The sequence below is a fragment of the Lepidochelys olivacea genome, assembly GCF_965140295.1.
Source record: "Lepidochelys olivacea isolate rLepOli2 genome assembly, chromosome: 7".
In the NCBI taxonomy this organism is placed as follows: domain Eukaryota; kingdom Metazoa; phylum Chordata; order Testudines; family Cheloniidae; genus Lepidochelys; species Lepidochelys olivacea.
The window spans coordinates 120,323,598-120,340,688 of record NC_140417.1 but is presented as its reverse complement, the minus strand read 5'-3'; the positions used below and the strand labels follow the sequence as shown (position 1 = coordinate 120,340,688).

Below are 17,091 nucleotides of genomic sequence, written 5' to 3'. Positions count from 1 at the left end.
GAGGGGGCGCACGGCCCAGGGATGCTGTGGGGCAGGGGCGCACAGCCCCTGCTGCAGCTCCCACCACGGGGCTGGGGCACATGAGCCCAGCTGCAGCCCCTGGCAGAAGCTGCCAGGCTGGGGTGCACAGCCAGGCTGCAGTCCCCCCACTCCTTGCAAACCACAGGGCAGGGGCTGCAGGGTCCTGATTCCAGCTCTCCAGCTTGCAGTTGCAAGCTGTTGCAGCAGGGCAAGGGCGCACAGTCCTGCCTCAAGCTCCCGCTTCAGCTGTTGTCAGCTGAAGGTGGAAGAAGTCACAAAGGTCCGGTAAAGTCACGGAATCCGTGACTGCTGTGACCTCCATGACTAAATTGTAGCCTTAGTTATAAGCTAAGAAACTGCTCCTATTGTTCTTGGTTCCTCCTGCATTTGGAGAAGCAGGACTTTATGTGTTCCTTGTAAATAAACAATGTTGCATCATAGAAAATACCTGACTCTCACCAATTTCTCTTCCTAACTGGAACATCGCCAGGGCTCCAAACTTTGACTAGTCTCAATATTCTTCTTTCTGCAGCAGGAAAGTGCTTTTGGTATGACCCTATTTCCAAATTAATTGATTTAAATGGGATTGGGATCATGCCAATAATTGTATCGCATGATGCCATATTGCTTATGTGGAGTTAATTATATTCTATAATACAGTGGGTCCTCTTGAACAAAAATGCAATATTAAAGTTCCTGTTCGCTTCTGATGAGGCAGGTCTTGTAAAGTCTGCATGAAATAGGTATTTATGAGTGTTTTGAAAGGGTGCACAACAGAAGGTACATTAATGCTAGTAGAAGAGGATGGCTTTTCAACTATGTCTAAAATCGTCCTTCAGTTAGAAACATTAATGACGTAATGGTATAGGCAGATGGCCGAAAGATTCCAGAGTAACATTTGCTCTACTCCCTGGAAGTCTAGACCCCAGCCAGCTCTCTCCTGATTAGTAAAGATAGAAAGCACAACTCTAACTGCAAGCATTTTGAAATGTCCGGCTCACATTATATCTCTCAGCTCTCCCTCATTAAACTGGACAACTTTCATTTTAAGAGCCACAGTTTTCTCTAACCCCCACAAATATGCCTTTACCTTACTTTCACTGCTGAAAATTATATACATCAGAAATTAATAATCAAGACACTGAAATGCTAGGAAAATATAACTTGTGGTAAAGAGATGGATCCTATGCCATTTTAAAATTCCCTGCTTAATTATTTGTCTGTGCTCCTTGTTTTGGGTCTTTGGCTCACATTTGGGTCCAGGAAGGTGGAGGACTACAGTAAATGTTGTTAATGTCTCTCAAAAGCTGCTTGGTGAAATACGCAGTGTAGCTTTAACTCTGAGATTTTATCTGATAGGGGAGAAGGGAGTGTGTGAAAGATGTAACCTGTGAAGCTGTGAAGCTTATTTTTTGCTTTTGGTTGGTTAGGTTTTGTCTTCAGAACTGAACATGTATGAATCACAGAGTCAAGAGTACAAGTATGAAATAGAGAGACTGGGCAATGAGCTTCTGAATGTGAAGAAGAAATACCTAACCCAGAAACGCAAGGAACAGCAGACCAAGTAAGGAATAATGTTAATTCTCTTGATCCGTCTCTCCAGCTAACCCTCAACCTTAGGCATGGCCCACCTCAGTTGCATCTGAGTGCCTACAAAGATATAAATGCAGAAAAGTTTGGGTGCTCTCAGAGTTCTTCCCTCTTCTCCTTGAGCAGGTCTAGACATTTTTAAAAAAAATCTTTAAATGTTTTTCTTTCGCATGTTCCTCTTCCTCCCTTTCTTTTCTCCCATCTTCTCGTATGTCTTCCATCTTCCTCCTCCTTTCTCCATCCTGTTCTTCCATTCTCTAGTCTCCTTTTTTTGGCAACACTTACAGTATATTTGCTGCTTCAGGGTTGTATGTTATTGTGTGAATGCTATTGCATTAGGATGGGATTCATCATCACAGGTTGGGCACTAAGAAAGCACTGTTCCCCCACGAACACAACTGAACAATTCCATGGTTCACAAAGATCACCTGTCATAATTGTGGTGACTTCTGAGAGAGCCTAGGGCCATCCTATTGAGGTACCTGGAGATCAGTGCAAGGACTGTGAATTTGATCTGATATTGGGAAGGGAGAAAACTGCATTGAGTGGAGCACTGGGGTGATATGTTTACTTTGGTCTGAATCTCTTAGCAGATGCGATGCAGCATGTTACACCAGCTGGAGCTATTTTTAAGGCTGTTGTATTCATTCCTATGTTACCCGCACAATATAGGGCACCCCACCTATACCCTACCGAAGGCTCAAGGCATGACCTGGTCAATTTAGGCACCACCACATTTTCCTGACCGAGGGCTCAGGGTGTAAGGCACCTACTCTTTCCCATGGGGCTCCAGGAGAAACCTGGCCAATTTAAGTACCTGCCATTTCCCACGGGGCTCCAGGCTCTACGGGTCTGTGTTATCTTTTCCCAGTGAAAGAGTCTTACACAGCTGTGCTTTAAACATCTATTTATTAGCAACACACACAGAATACGTGTAACAAACAAATCTCTTATGCTCACTACTCCCAATATACAGACAAATTTCTCCTGTTGGCCAGTCAGGATCCACTCATCTGAGGGTTCCCGGCGATGCCTCTGCATGTCACGGTTGTGCAGGGGGTCAGAGTTCCAGCAGCTTGATGTTGAATTGTGGTCCGGAAATGGTTCCCAAAGAGCATTGTTTTTCATTTACATTATATAGGTAAAATGAGCTACCTCCTTCAAACTTATCACAATGTCCCACACTCCTAGATAACAAAAAATTTAACCAATTACACACTGGCACCTGTGTGTCCTCCTTCCTGCCCAAGTTTTTATACATTTTTATCTTTCATGCCTTCTATGAAATTGTAACTTAGTTGTAACTTAGTTGTCACTTCCTCTGTTTATGCAGATGGTCAGCATAAAAATGCTGGTCAGAGCTTATTTTACCATTTATTGGATCAGTGTGCCCATATCTGCGTCCACCAGCATGGGGTGGATCTCCTGGCCTGCTATAGATGAGAAGAAGCATTCATTGCCATTATTGCTAAGGGCCATGAGACTGTAAACTATCCTTATCATTGATGCGAGGACATACTTAGTTGAGGATGATGTAGTAGTGTGTGCCACTTCTTCTAAGTGTATCCCCTCACTTACCAACATCACTTTGGTCATGGCTGGGTTGAGCTTCAGCCAGCTGCCCTGGCCCATGGTCAGGAGACTATTTTGCAGCAACAGCGTCTTTGTCTGACATCAACTTAGGTTGGTCCCGGTATTGGTGCTGATCAGATACGGTTGGAGGAGACCCTTTGCCACTTTCTCTATTATCTCACTCAGAAATAGGAGTTTGGATTCAGGGTGGTAACTGGGCAGCTCAGGTGCATCTACTGAAGGCTTCTCAAGCACTGACTGGACTGTGGATCTCAAGGGATTTTACAAATATTCAAACTGCACAGCACCCTGATGGGGGAGGTAGTTCTTCTTCTGAATGCATATTCCTAATGTTGGGATCATGTATCCCTGATGCCGCAGAGTCTTGGAGAAAAACCACGCTCATTGGGGCTGCATGAGTGCTCCCTTGTGGCTGCAGAAATTCATTACCCACAGCTTTAGACGGGAGGAGCAATGCCCAAGCACTTCTTTCTTCTCCTCAGCTGCACCTACAGTCTTTCTTTGCTAGACTTCTCACCCCTTTCTACCTCAGGCTGTGTCTGAATCTTTTTGTATCTAGTTAGTCACTAGTGTTTTAGCCAATGCTGAATGTTTTAGTTTGATGGTAGGTAATTTCCCTCTATAGTCACAGAGCACAGTTGAGCATTCAAACCAGCTGCTCTCAATTTTCAGAAGTGACCAGTGTTTTTTGGGTGTTCCACTTGTGATGCCTTAAAGGGGCCTAATTTTCAGGTGGTGGGTGCTTGACACAGTCTGAAAAATCAGGCCCCATTATGGTGCCTCAAGTTGAACCCAGAATCACTAGTCATGTTTGTGTAACCCTTCTGCCCGTCAGAGTTGGCAGCAACAAGGGCCGGGTTCAATATCTAGGGGTTCCATTCCAATAACACAATGCAAACCGGCTCGAGCCCCCACCCAGTGACCTGGGACAAATATATACCACCCCCGCTGGGCGCCTCCAAGAGGCAATACTTCCCCTCTCGCAAGCACATAGTCTGAGTGTAGCAAAAGTCTTTTAATAACAGAGAGAAACAATGTGGCATTATGTTGGGGAAACACCACCAACCGGATTCATAACACAACCCATGAGCAAAAACAACTCCACCCCAGGCAAATTGGGGCATGCCCTTTTCCCTTTGGTTCTTGAGTCCAGCAACCCCAAAAGTCCAATGCCCCAAAAGTCTCTGTCCCTGGTCAGGGCAGCCCCAGAGTTCGAAAGTTTATTGGCGGAGCTTTACCTCCCAACCTGGGTGGAAATGGGACGGGGGTAAGAGGCACCTTACGTGATCTGAAGCTGACCGCCCCATAGCTCCATAGCGGCGCTCCGCTCCGCTCCGCCAGCCGCCCCACAAAACTCCTTCGCGCAGCTGCACTCCGCTCCGCCAGCCGCCCCACGAACTCCTTCGCTCAGCTCCACGGCCCACAAGCAGCTCCTGCCATCCACACACTGCTCCGTGTCGAACTGCTTCGCCAGCCGTCCTGCAAACTGCTCCACAATATATCTTCAGGCTCCCCCACTACTTAACACAACACTCAGTGATTTCAGCGCTTAGGTGAATTCAGCTTATAATAGGGGAGCCCCAGTGCTGGTGCACTGTCAGCCCAAAGTGAGCTCAGCAGCCTATAACTAGACTTCTAATGAAATCAAAATTAGCTCTGATATTCCACAGTGGAGAGAGGAGGAAGTGCAATTAGCATGTAAGGCCCTCACCAAGGGGCCCATGCCACCAAGTATTAATACTTGTCCCCAGCCTCTCTCCATTCACACAGTTTTGGAACCCATGACCCTTGCCTAGCGAGTGCTACTTAGTTGATGGTGAATCCCTCCATCATAACAAAAGGCCACGTACAGTTCCAAGCACAGTTCCCATAATCAGGGTAATAGCAATTTATTCTTCCTGCCCCAATAACAGAGACACTGGGGATCCCACAGCGGCCAAAGTGACCATTTGGGCAGCTATGGTCTCATTCTAGGCGTGGTGGGTGTGCCTATGCAAATGAGATCGGCCCCTGAAGTTCTTTTCCACAACTTGCCACACCTCACCACCAGATGTCAGGGTGGAGCTCATCCTGACACTGCTTACATCTGGAAATGTAGATATTTTCCCCAAGGAGAGGTTTCTAGGGGATGATGTAATTTTGCAGTTGGATGGTTTGATTTCCAGTAATGTTTTTTTGCATGAGCCAGTTTTCCTTCCACCCATCTTCTCCCCCAGCCTGCCCCCTCAGACACTCCAAACTCCATTTTTCCATTTTTGTTGACTGTGATTCAAAGCTACCTGCATTTGTCTTTGCCTTAACTGTATTTTAGAGAGCAAACAGTACTGATGGTGGAACTAGCAAAATAGTCAGTGATGACAAGTGACCTTTGTCCATCTGCAAATTGTATAAAGCTGCCTCGATGTTGGAATTATCAACAATTGTTCACTGCTAATGGCCTTCCTGGAGTTTTAGGATCAATACATGAGGCTCCCATAATGTCTAACAATCCATTTCCAACAGTTAAGTGTCCTCTTGAAAACACTTTTAATGTTTACAGTTTGGACCTTGGTTTCATATTAGCTTTTGTGCATGAGAAGAAAAGAAATACGCTCCTGTTTTGCTGTATGTCTGTAGCTAGAATTGATGTCCTGTTATAATTTTATTGAGAATCACATTACTCAGGACCTGACTTCTTTTACCTTGCCTGGGATGGTTATGTTTGCAGCTGTCAGTCACAAACAGTGATAAAGAGGTTCCCGTCATTGGTCAGTTTATGCCAGTCCAACAGGGCTGGCTCCAGACACCAGCGAAGGGAGCAGGTGCCTGGGGCGGCCAATAGAAAGAGGCGGCACTCCGTCAGTTGTTGGGGCAGCACGTCCGGGTCTTTGGCAGCAATTCGGCGGCGGGCCCATCATTCCCTCCCTTCCACTTTGGCGGCAGCTCAATCAGTTTTTTTCCCCTTTCTTTTTTTTCGCCTCTTGGGGTGGCAAAAAGGCTGGAGCCAGCCCTGCAGTCCCATCATTTTGTTTAAAAGTTAAGGATTAAACTCAGTAGTTGAATTTAGCAGGCCATCTCTCCCTGGCAGCCACCTGCAGGGGCCAGGCACAAGGCCAATCCTTTGAGCATGGGTGTTTGTTCCCTGCTAGCCACACCCTATGTGTGTTCTGGGAATCCATCCAAGTGCCAATGCTGAGACTTGTCCAGGACCTCGGTGATTTATGTTGCCCCACACCTGTTTCAGAGGTTGACAACATTGTTTTGGCTCCCAGCCCTGACTCACACTCCTCCTCTGGAAGGTCGCTAGAGCTGAGCAAAATTCTTTTGGTGAATAGTTTATTTGCCAAAAACAAAATGCAGTTTCAGGTTGATTGAAACTGTTTGCTGTTGATCCCTGTTCCAATGGTTTATTTATGAAAAGTAGGAAAGCTTCAAAAGAAGAGATTGAGACAGCCCATAACTCAGTGGTTAGGGTGACCTGCAAAACCCAAGTCCAAATTCCTTCTCCAGAACAGTGGGAATTGAATTTGGGGCTTCCACAAACTAGGGGAGTGCCCTAGCCACCACTGCTCCTTCTCCTTCATTTGACCCAGCTTACATTTTGTTGACATTTCATGTTCAGTTCAACCCAAAATTAAACTTTTTTTGACTTGATCATTGTAATAGCGGCAAATGGCTGTTGTGGCTGCCTTTGCTGATAAAAAGAGAATCCCGCTGGTGCAACAGCATTGGCAACATTACTGACTATGCTGGTATGCAGCTGAGTTAATGCTCCTAGATAGCACTGCAGAAAGGTGTAATCTAAAGGCCTTTATTGATTTGCACGGTACTGCCCTCTTTGTGATTTAAAGTCTTGGTTATTGAAGTGATGCGGCTTTCCCTGGCTGTAATGATTGGTGGACTTGCATGGGACCTTCGCTTTGGATTTGACTTCAAGCAGGAAATCTTGTGTTTGGGACTGTAAACGTTTAGTCCTCTTTTTCTGATCCCTGGCCCTCCCTGACAGCATCCCCAGCTCCCTCTGACATCCTTTCTTCCTCCCTTTTCTCCCCTACCACTACTTGTTGCTTTTCTTCTCCATTACCTCTCCTGGTTCCCTCCAACACCATGGTATTGGTTTGATCTCAGAGGATTGGTCATGGGATACGGAGCCTTTAGTCGCTTCTAGGTCGCCTGCTTGAATCCAGATCAGAGACCTGATCCATTAGCCCTTTCCTGTGTGAGTAGCTGCATTGACTACAGGCAGTAACCAGAAAGTCATTACCACCTGACAGCTTGAACAATGATGCTGTGTGAAACAGTACCTGGTGCACAAGAATCAGCAACACTGCAGTTGGCACCCTTGCTGACAGCCTCAGTGGGCACCCACAGTTTGAAAGGACATGGAGCTGGGCCAACCTTCTCACTCCAGCCTTTGGATTGAAGTACACTGCGGGTGGCAATACCTGTCAAGATGGGGCACCTCAGGCCCCAGGGCTGTCAGCCTGGCACTTTCCCTCAGCACTATGTTGACTTTGTTAAAAATATTTACAAGTGGTTTGGTTTATTTGTGTGCATCTAACCCAGGGGTGGGCAAACTATGGCTTGGGAGCTGCATCCGGCCCTTCAGACATTTTAATCTGGCCCTCAAGCTCCCGCTGGGGTGTGGGGTCCGGGGCTTGCCCCGCTCTGGCGCTCCAGTCAGGGAGCAGGGTCGGGGGCTTGCCCCGCTCTGCGCGTGCCGTGGCTCCGCGCAGCTCCTGGAAACAGCGCTATGTCCCCCCTCCGGCTCCTACATGTAGGGGCAGCCAGGGGGCTCCACACGCTGCCCCTGCCCCAAGCGCCACTCCCACAGCTCCCATTTGCTAGGAACTGAGGCCAATGGGAGCTGCAGGGACGGTTCCTGCAGACGGGGCAGCGCGCAGAGCCACTCCTCCACATAGGAGCGGGAGAGGGGACATGCCGCTGCTTCCAGGAGCTGCTTGAGGTAAGCGCCGCCTGGAGTCTGCAATCCTGACCTCCTCCCACACCCCAACCCCCTGCCCCAGCCATGATCCCCCTCCTGCCCTCTGAACTCCTCAGTCCCAACCCGGAGCACCCTCCCTTGCCCCAGCCCCTCATATTCAGCCCCACCCCAGAGCCTGCACCCCCAGCCAGAGCCCTCACCCACCTCCTCACACCCCAACCCCATGTCCCAACCTGGAGCCCCCTCCTGCACCCTGAACTCATTTCTGGCTCCACCCAGAGTCTGCACCCCCACCTGGAGCCCTCATCCCCTTCCACACTCCAACCCCCAATTTCGTAAGCATTCATGGCCCGCCATACAATTTTCATGCCCAGATGTGGCCTTCGTGCCAAAAAGTTTGCCCTCCCCTAACCTAACCCAACCTGTGCTTAATCCCATGCTTCCACACAAATGACATGTGGAACAAGAAAACATCCCTGGCCTCCGTATGAGGTTTCTCTTGGATTTTTCTTTTTTCAGATAGTAATATTGGGGGGCCAAGGGAGAAATGCTAACTATAGGAAGCCATTTTTTTCACTGGGAGATCAATCCAGGGGCCAAGGAGATTGGGCAGGAATCAGCAAAGGCCAAAGATTAGCTGTTAAAGCAAAATGACAAAAAATACAAGGAAATTGTGTTCCTTTACAATAACTGTTTATTTAATCTTAACTAAGCTAGGGCCAGTCAATATGGCCTAGTAGACAGATTGGACTGTGACTTAGGAAGCCTGGAATCTATTCCCAGTTGTGCCATTAACATGTTGGTTATCCTTGACCAAGTCACTTCCCCTTTCTGTGCCTTAGGTTCCCCATCTGTAAAATGAGGGTATCCTGACCTCTTTTGTAAAGTTCTTAGAGCTCCACTGTTATTATAGTAAACTAGGACTTTGTAAAATCCTGCTTCATTTATTTTAAATATTAGAAAAGATTAATGGAGTGATGTCAGATTGGAGGGAGGTCTCAAGTGGGGTTCCACAGGGATCTGTTCTGGGTCCAGTGTTGTTTAACATCTTTATGAATGACCTGGCTATAAGTGTAGAAGAGCATACTGATCAAGTTTGCAGAAGACAAAAATTCAGAGGGATCTTGACAATTTGGGGAACGGGGCTATGGACAACAACATGAAATGTAACAAAGACAGATGTAAGATGCTACACTTATGGAAGAAAAACCAAAAGCACAAATACAGAATGGGGGGAAACTGGCTTGGCAGCAGCACTGCTGAGAAGGCTCTGGGAGTTGTGGTGGATCACAGCTTCAACCTGAGTCAGCAATGCGATGCTGTTGCAAAAGAAGCAAATGCAGTTTTAGGTTGCATTAACTGAGGCATAGGATGCAAGTCATGTGATGCAATAGTACCGCTCTACTCGGCGCTGGGTAGGCCTCAGCTGGAGAACTGTGTCCAGTTTTGGTCACCAATGTATAGAAAGGATGTGCAGCAACTGGAAAGGATCCAGAGGTGAGTGACAAAGATGGTCAAAGGGATGGAAAGCAAGCCATGTGAGCAAAGGCTGAAGGAACTACGTATGTTTAGTTTGGAAAAGAGGAGATTAAGGGGGGTATGATAACGGTCTTCAGATACTTGAAGGCTGCCAAAAAAAGATGGAGAAAAGTTGTTCTCTCTTGCCACAGAGGCCAGGACAAGAGGCAATGGGTTCAAACTGCAGAACAGCAGATATAGATTAAATCTCAGGAAAAACTTCCTAACTGTAAGAACAGTAGGACAATGGAACAGACTGCCTATGGAGGCTGTGGAAGCTCCTTCACTGGAGGTTTTCTAAAGGAGGCTGGAACCATCTTTCTTGAATGGTTTAGACACAAGAAATCCTGCATCTTGGCAGGGGATTAGACTAGATGACCCTTTCAGTCCCTTCTAACCCTATGGTTCTATGATTCTATGATTTCTGACACCTGTCTCTGAAGTCTTGAGGTGTATCTCAGAAAACTGAAAGTTTTATATTTATTCTACTCTGGATACCACCCACCCCCGGACCTATTAAAGAGTGAACATCTAAACATTGCTCCATTCTCTTAAGGCCACCACATTCAAGCTTTGGATCCTCAGATGGAGGAAGTTCCTGAGGCTATAGGTACCCCACAGATATAGTGTTGGTTTTCTGCAAATATAACAGGCTGGATAATTATAACTGGAACTTTGTTAAAATTTGAAGACAGATAACAGTATTTATTCATTAAAATTCAACAAAGGAAAAATATCTCTCCATCGTGCCTTTGATGAATCTAGCTATTTGTTTGAAAACAAATGAGGACTTGGTAGAATGGGGTGATGATTAGAAACCCAAAGTCACAAAGCTCACGCTTATTCTAGTTCTAATGAGATGCTCTGACCAACTTCGGGCGGCTAACATTAGAACTCATTTAGTTCTAATTTTTAATAATTCTGAAAATCATCGGTAGTCGCTTAATTAGATCCAAACAGACACCTAGTCTTGGCTGTTTAGCCTAACAGGCTTTAATCAACATATTTTTAATGATCTCTTGGTAGAGTGGTTGCATCACAGAAACTTTGGAGGACACAGGACTTGCTTTGTTTGAAAACACTGTTGCATAGTTAAAGTGAAAAACATTTCTTTCCTTTCTCCTCTTTGTTTCCTTTAAAGGGATAAGGAGCGAGTGTTGGCTAACATGGAGCAGGAGTTTCCAATGCAGAGAATGGATGTTCCTCGTTTCACTGGGGGAGGCTTTGCTCTCACCAAGCAGCCGCCCAAGGTTATGGCCTAAACTGGAGTCATCTCATCATGTCCCACTTTTCCTGCTGAACTAAATTAGTTCTTGGGTGTTTCAGAGAATGGTTTTAGATTAACTCATATCAAATGTTCTCTTTGGTATCACTGCATTGTTTTCATAAAAGAAGCTTATTCTAGAGTGGGCAGTGCTGTAATTTACACACAATAGGCTAAATTCTGCTCTTGATGGCACCAGCATTACCACATACATGTCCATGGAGCTGCACAGCTGGGACATATGCTGATATTTCTTCCTTGTTACTGTGACTTTTTATTTAGAATTGTAACACCCAAAACACTTAAATGTGCACAACTATATACCCTCTATCTACCTCCATCCCAAGCACATATTCCGTTTATCCATCAATTTAAATCTACTAAAAGGAAGGAGAAAAACAGAAAACAAGGAAAAAGGAATAACGAGAAACTCCATGTCCTATTTTAAGCAAACGCCGAATTGACAACTCTTTGCTCAGATGTTCACGTGAGAAAATTCTTTGTGGGGGAGAAATATCATTTGGTTTATTCAATATTTGCTACAGCCATTATTAAGATCAAGGGAGTTTTTGGCCACAGTGGACCTACCCACTGTACAATTGGGATGCAATTCTGCATACTGGATGTGGATACTAAGTGACATAATTATGTCTGTTTAAATAGGCAGTCTATATACTCTGTCTGGAACCTGCCATCCTCTATAAATTGTTTCTTGTAAATCTGAACTCAAAACATGGCAAACTTTGCACTTTAATTTCTATTAGGAGAAAGATCCTGGAACATTTTTGTAACTTTAAAAAATTGTTTTTGCAACACAGTGTGAGCCCTCCAACCTTTTTGGCCAAAAGAGATTTAATTACCATTGATTACCAAGTGATATGACAAAATCACTGCAAGAGGTGCTGAAGTATAGAAAACTCTCAAGCTGTAAAATAAAATGTTTTGAAACTGCTTTCTATATGGAATGCTCTCTCCTGGCTCAGGGGATGAAAAACTAGTCCAAAGAGATATGCTGATAAATATTTAATAAAAAAAAACCCCTTTGCAGAGATTTTGATCTTTGCTTTGGTGGAACACATAATTAAATATTAAAGCTACTGTGGGAAACTTTTAATGGAAGTGTTTAATTCAGGAGACTCAAGTTAAATACAACAGGGATCTACTTTGCTGTTACATCAGAGGCCAGAACACTGAGTCATCAGATCTATTGTATTTTTTTTCTCTCTGTCAAGTATATTTACGCCACAGTATCATTTTAGAGGAGTCTTATTGTCTGACTCTTGTCTGGTGTGTGTTTATGACATTTCAGTACAACCACAATAATCCAATCACAGTAAAGTCAAGATGGCTGACCTGGATATATTAGTATGAAGACGTCCCAAATAGGGTCTAGGCCATTCTTTAGAAAGGAGCTGAATTTCCAGTGTTTCTATAAGGCCAGATTTTTCCCCGTTTACTCAGTAGTAGAAATATACTTTGAGTAATGTACTGAGTAGTAATGTACTTTGGGAGCAGTCATACTGAAATAAATTAAACTACTCCCAGAGTAAAGCATTACTCCACATGAGTAACAATGGCAGAATAGGGCTCAGAGAGCCTCAGAAGCCCAGCCCATTACGGATAAGTCATTTGTTTATTACTCCATATCTTAACTGTACTGTATAGGGGCCAAATTCAAAGTTCATTCAAGTCAATGGATGTCTTTCCATTAATTCAGATCAGGATCTAGGAAAGTGAGCGTAATCTAATGGTTAAGGCTGGGGTGGGGAGTAGGCACCAGGATGATTCCCTGCTCTCCCTCTTTCTGCTTATGTGACCATGGACAAGTCCCAATCAAACAGATTCTGCCACCATTACCTGCACTGTTTAGTATCTAGTGTCAAAATAAATGGGACTATGAATGGAATAAGGTACTATTCAGTGTTGAGTAGGGGAGGCAGAATCTGACCTTAAATAGCTCACTGTCTCAGTTTACCTATCTGTAAAATGGGTATAATAATACTTGAGTGGAGAGTTATGTGGATTAATTCATTCTTGTTTGAAAAGTGCTTTAAGCTACTTAGATGAAGAGCACTATAGGAATGCAAAGTACTAGGATTTGTGACCGCAAGTATGCTTCCCAGTCCGAAGGGATGATTAATGAGTATGACCCCACTTGCCAAGTGCAGCACATGGCAATAAAATGCTAGGAGACTAATGTTAGGCAGCCAAAGTTTGAATACATTGGCCACTAGCCCTGTCCCAGCTCAATTGCATTAACTTACCTGTAGTGGGCTGGTCACCCACTCCTGCCCTGAAGGGCTTGAAATCAGCCCTGGGAGAGGGCTGAGGCTGCAAGAGGGCTGCTGCTAGGGAAAGCAGCAAGCCTCAGTTGATTGGGGAAACAGCCACAGCTGTGGCCAAGCCCCAATCAGGGCCCAGATAGCCTTTATAAGAGGGCAGTGGGCCAGGAGGACAGTCTCTCTCTAGATGTTGAGAGAGAGGGGCCTGACTCTTGGGAGCTGAGCAGGGTACCTATCAGTGGAGCAGGGCTGGGGAAAGGCTAGAGGAGCTGGGGAGCTCCGGCCTGAGAAACCTCCAGGCTGCAGGCCTTGATGAAGGCCTAGGAAAAGGGTACTGGGGTTGCAGAGGGCAACCCAAGAGTAGGCAGAAACAGCAGGTCCAGACCCTCCTTGCCGATGATGAGTGGCAATTATACTGCAGTCCGCCCCAGGGAGCGGGTGCTAGATGGTGACTGGCAGTAGCCAAAGACTGAGGCGAGGTGGGGATAGGGGGTGGGGGAAGACCCAGATCTGTGGGGATACTGCCAGGGGGCAGCACCCCGGCGTGAAAGGAGCACCGGAGTCTGGGAGGGACTCGGGGCCCAACGGCAAGCAGGACACCGGCCTGCAGAGGGTGCTCGGGAGCCTGGAAATGCTAATTCGCTGGACGACCAGCAGGAGGTGCCGCAGGGGTGAGTCCCGCCCTGCTACATTGCCACTTTCAGGAGAACTAAACTTGCTCAGGAATTTGAAAAATTAAGAATTGTTGCTAATAACTTTTATCATTGCCAGGAACTAAGCAACTACAGCCTGCCTAATTTACAGCGTCAGAGAGTCCTGAAACCTTATGTAGATTCAGGCATTAAAACTGTCTCAGGCATACCAGAAAGAGAACAAACCCCCCGAGGACTATATAAAAGCCAGAGAACTTGAAAATCATTGTCACTGTCTGTGAATCTGCGTGGTGCCGAGGCGCTTTTAATGCTTGAAGATTTGACTTACACAGCAGGAAACGACAGAACTTTAATGGTAGCATCATTTGTTCACTTAGCCCTGCGTGGCAGGCAGCATTTCTGAAGTACTCATTTAGGTCCCGTCGCTGAATAATGATAATTGAATCCAACACTGGGCGAGATGTAAACCAGAAGGAATAGGCACACTTCACCTTTTGGTTGCTGTAAAAGCACGTGAAAAGATGGAGATGTAGGGCTCGATCCAGGCCAACTGAAGTCAATGGGAGCCTTTCCACTCACTGCAACAGGTGTTGGATTTGGTCCATAGCAGTCTTCCTGGTAAGTCTATCATGGATTCTAAGGAACTTTTCTTATGGTGGGTGTGATATTTTGAGTGTTTGATTTCAGAGCTCCGGAGGGGGAGACACACTACTTTAAAGACAGGGTAGCTTCCCTGAAGAAGCTTACTATCTAAGGCCCTAACCCTTTAAGCTGAGGTCAATTGGTGCAGAGGGGTCTGTCCGCATCACATTGCAGGAGCAGGGCCTCGCTCAGACAACACACATGATATAACAAATTCAGCCACAGAAGTGTGAGCTCTCTGGGGGAGGGACCATCTGTTTGCTACACGTGTACAGAGTCCCTAGCACCAGGCGGCCCCGATCCATAAATGGGACCTGTAGGCACTACTGGAGTGTGAATAATAGATAGCAGCACACACAACGTGCCTTATTGTCATCTCCTACCAGTGTAAATCAGGAACCACTCCCCTGAAGTCCATGGGGTTTCACTGGTGTAAGGCAGATCACAACCAGGACCCACCTGTGGGGAGGTCAGTATTGCAAACACATAATAAGAAGGGACGGGGGTGCTCATGAATGGGTGCTTTTCCAAGAATCACTGAAGAAGGTGTGATGTGTGCGTGGAGGAAGCTGTGGCTGGATCAGCAGGAGAGGAATATGATTTTAGCAATATGTTCTAAATGGCCTAGAAGAGTGAGAGGTGAGACACAGTGTGGCCAGCAAGGAAGAGGCTGCAGTAGTTTACAGGAAAGCTAACCAAGGTGTTAGCAGCCTGGGGAAGAAGGAATGAGACATCACTGTGAGCTAACACTGAACAAAGCATCACAGCATATATACCCTCCCTCTGGATACACTGGCTGTCAGGTAGGTCTGTCAACATTTGCACTGTAAACACTATTATCAGAGCTTTATAATTTAGCCATACAAATTTCGAGCTGGTGTGTAGTATGCCAGTTCTCAGATCACTGAGCAGTATTCCACCCCCTCTTACGCCAGGGCTGAATTAACTACGCCACAAGCAAATTTGGAGAGAGGTGGCAGGGTGAAAAGGATCTCTTTGAACGTTTTATTTTAAATCTTAAGTTACAGGAGGATGAATCAGTGGCAAAGCCTGGAACACCAGGCAGGAATTGTGGTTCCTAACCTGGTTCCCTATTCACCGGCTCACACTAAGCCCATCAGGCTCAGCATTTACCCTCTCAGAGCGGAGGCTCCAGATTAGGTTAATTTGAATTTAGGGACTTTAATAAATGAGTAGTAGTTACTCAGTGGGTGATGTCGCTGATGGGTCACCCCTTCCAGGGGAGGATGTTTTCAGTTTGTTTCCAAAAACTATCAGGAGAGTTGGTGAAGCTTTTCCATCGAATAGCTCTTTCCTCTATGAATGGTCCCATTCAAGTCAACAGGGCTCTTTGTGGAATAAGGGGTTACCCAACAAGTGTAAGACAGAAGCTTGACCCAGGAGCTGGGGTTAAGGATCCTATCTTCAAAAAGCAGTGCCTAAGTTGTGCCTGTCAAATATGCACAGATAGCTGCATATTTTAATCAGGTGCAATTGACTGTTGGCATGTGCAAGTGCATTTGATGGATGCAATTTAGGAGCAGTTTAGAGTCCAGATTGTTTGAAGGACTGAGGACCCTCAACTCCCCTTGAAGTCAATGGGAATTGTGATTGCTTAGAACCTCTCAGGAGGTGCTGAGCACGTTGCCACCAGAGGAAACATTTAGGTAGGGTGCGGCGGTGGGTGGGAGTTGTTTCCAAGTCCTTGGAGTGGCAGGTCTGGGGGTTGGAGAAAGCAGGCCTCTCCCACCCTGCTGGGCAGCTGGGATCCGCAGGGGTTCCTGGTTCATCATCTTGGCCCACAAAGCACAAATCTATCCCAATTCTTGCTACAGCTAGGGAAGGCGAGCTCATGGCGCACCTCCACGGCAACCAGCCTCTTCTTCCCATGCAGGGTCAGCTAGATGCAGGTGCACGTATACGACTGCAGCTTTGTGCTTCGGCCTGGAGAGGGGAGAGTGGGAGAGGATGGGTCAACAGGGCTCGGCACCTTTGAGGGGGAGAAGCTATGTCGGCACCTCCCCCTTTAGTATTCTCAGGAGAGACAGTGAATGGATGTCAGTGGGACCATGGGATATACCTGGCCTCCCATTGCTAGGCCCATGGGTTGTTGCTAAATGAGGCACTTCTCAATCTACTAACACGCTAACCCACTTAGCACAGTGTCTTTGCTCCTGTCTAGCTCAGTATGTTTCTGTTCCCCTCTAGCAGCTGCTCCACAGGAGAGAATAAAAACCTACTAAAGCTACTTGTTAGAGGAGCTGCTCCCTTCTCTCAAGCCATAAAAAATGTGTGGTATTAGCTCTGATGGTCCCCACTTCAAATCCTACTGACAACCCAGCTGAGGGGGTGTGGTGTTGGTAATTTTGTTGTAGTAAACCTATATTATTATGAATTATTAGAAGTAAAGGAAATAATCACAACACATGCTCCTGAAATAGACTGATTTTTACATTTTATCCTCTGTAAATCCAAGAACTTTCAGGGGCCTAAGTGGCCCCTGGACACCTGCAGAAACTTGCCCCCTCCTATTCAAATCTGAAGTGGTGTATTGGACTCTCTGGGTCAGATTTTAATGCCTTTTCTCACTCTCAGGTTTCAGAG

At 46.1% G+C, this 17,091-nt stretch overlaps 1 protein-coding gene across 1 annotated transcript in view; it reads left to right on the top strand.

Annotated features, from left to right (window-relative positions):
• Positions 1–11,954, top strand: part of CFAP58 (cilia and flagella associated protein 58) — a 102,632-nt gene extending 90,678 nt beyond the window's left edge. The window contains exons 17-18 of the mRNA XM_084634152.1: positions 1,452–1,585; positions 10,788–11,954. Coding sequence (XP_084490278.1) covers positions 1,452–1,585; positions 10,788–10,908 — 255 coding nt within the window. The 3' untranslated portion in view covers positions 10,909–11,954. The remainder of the gene's footprint in view (positions 1–1,451; positions 1,586–10,787) is intronic.
• The last annotated feature ends 5,137 nt before the right edge of the window (positions 11,955–17,091 follow it).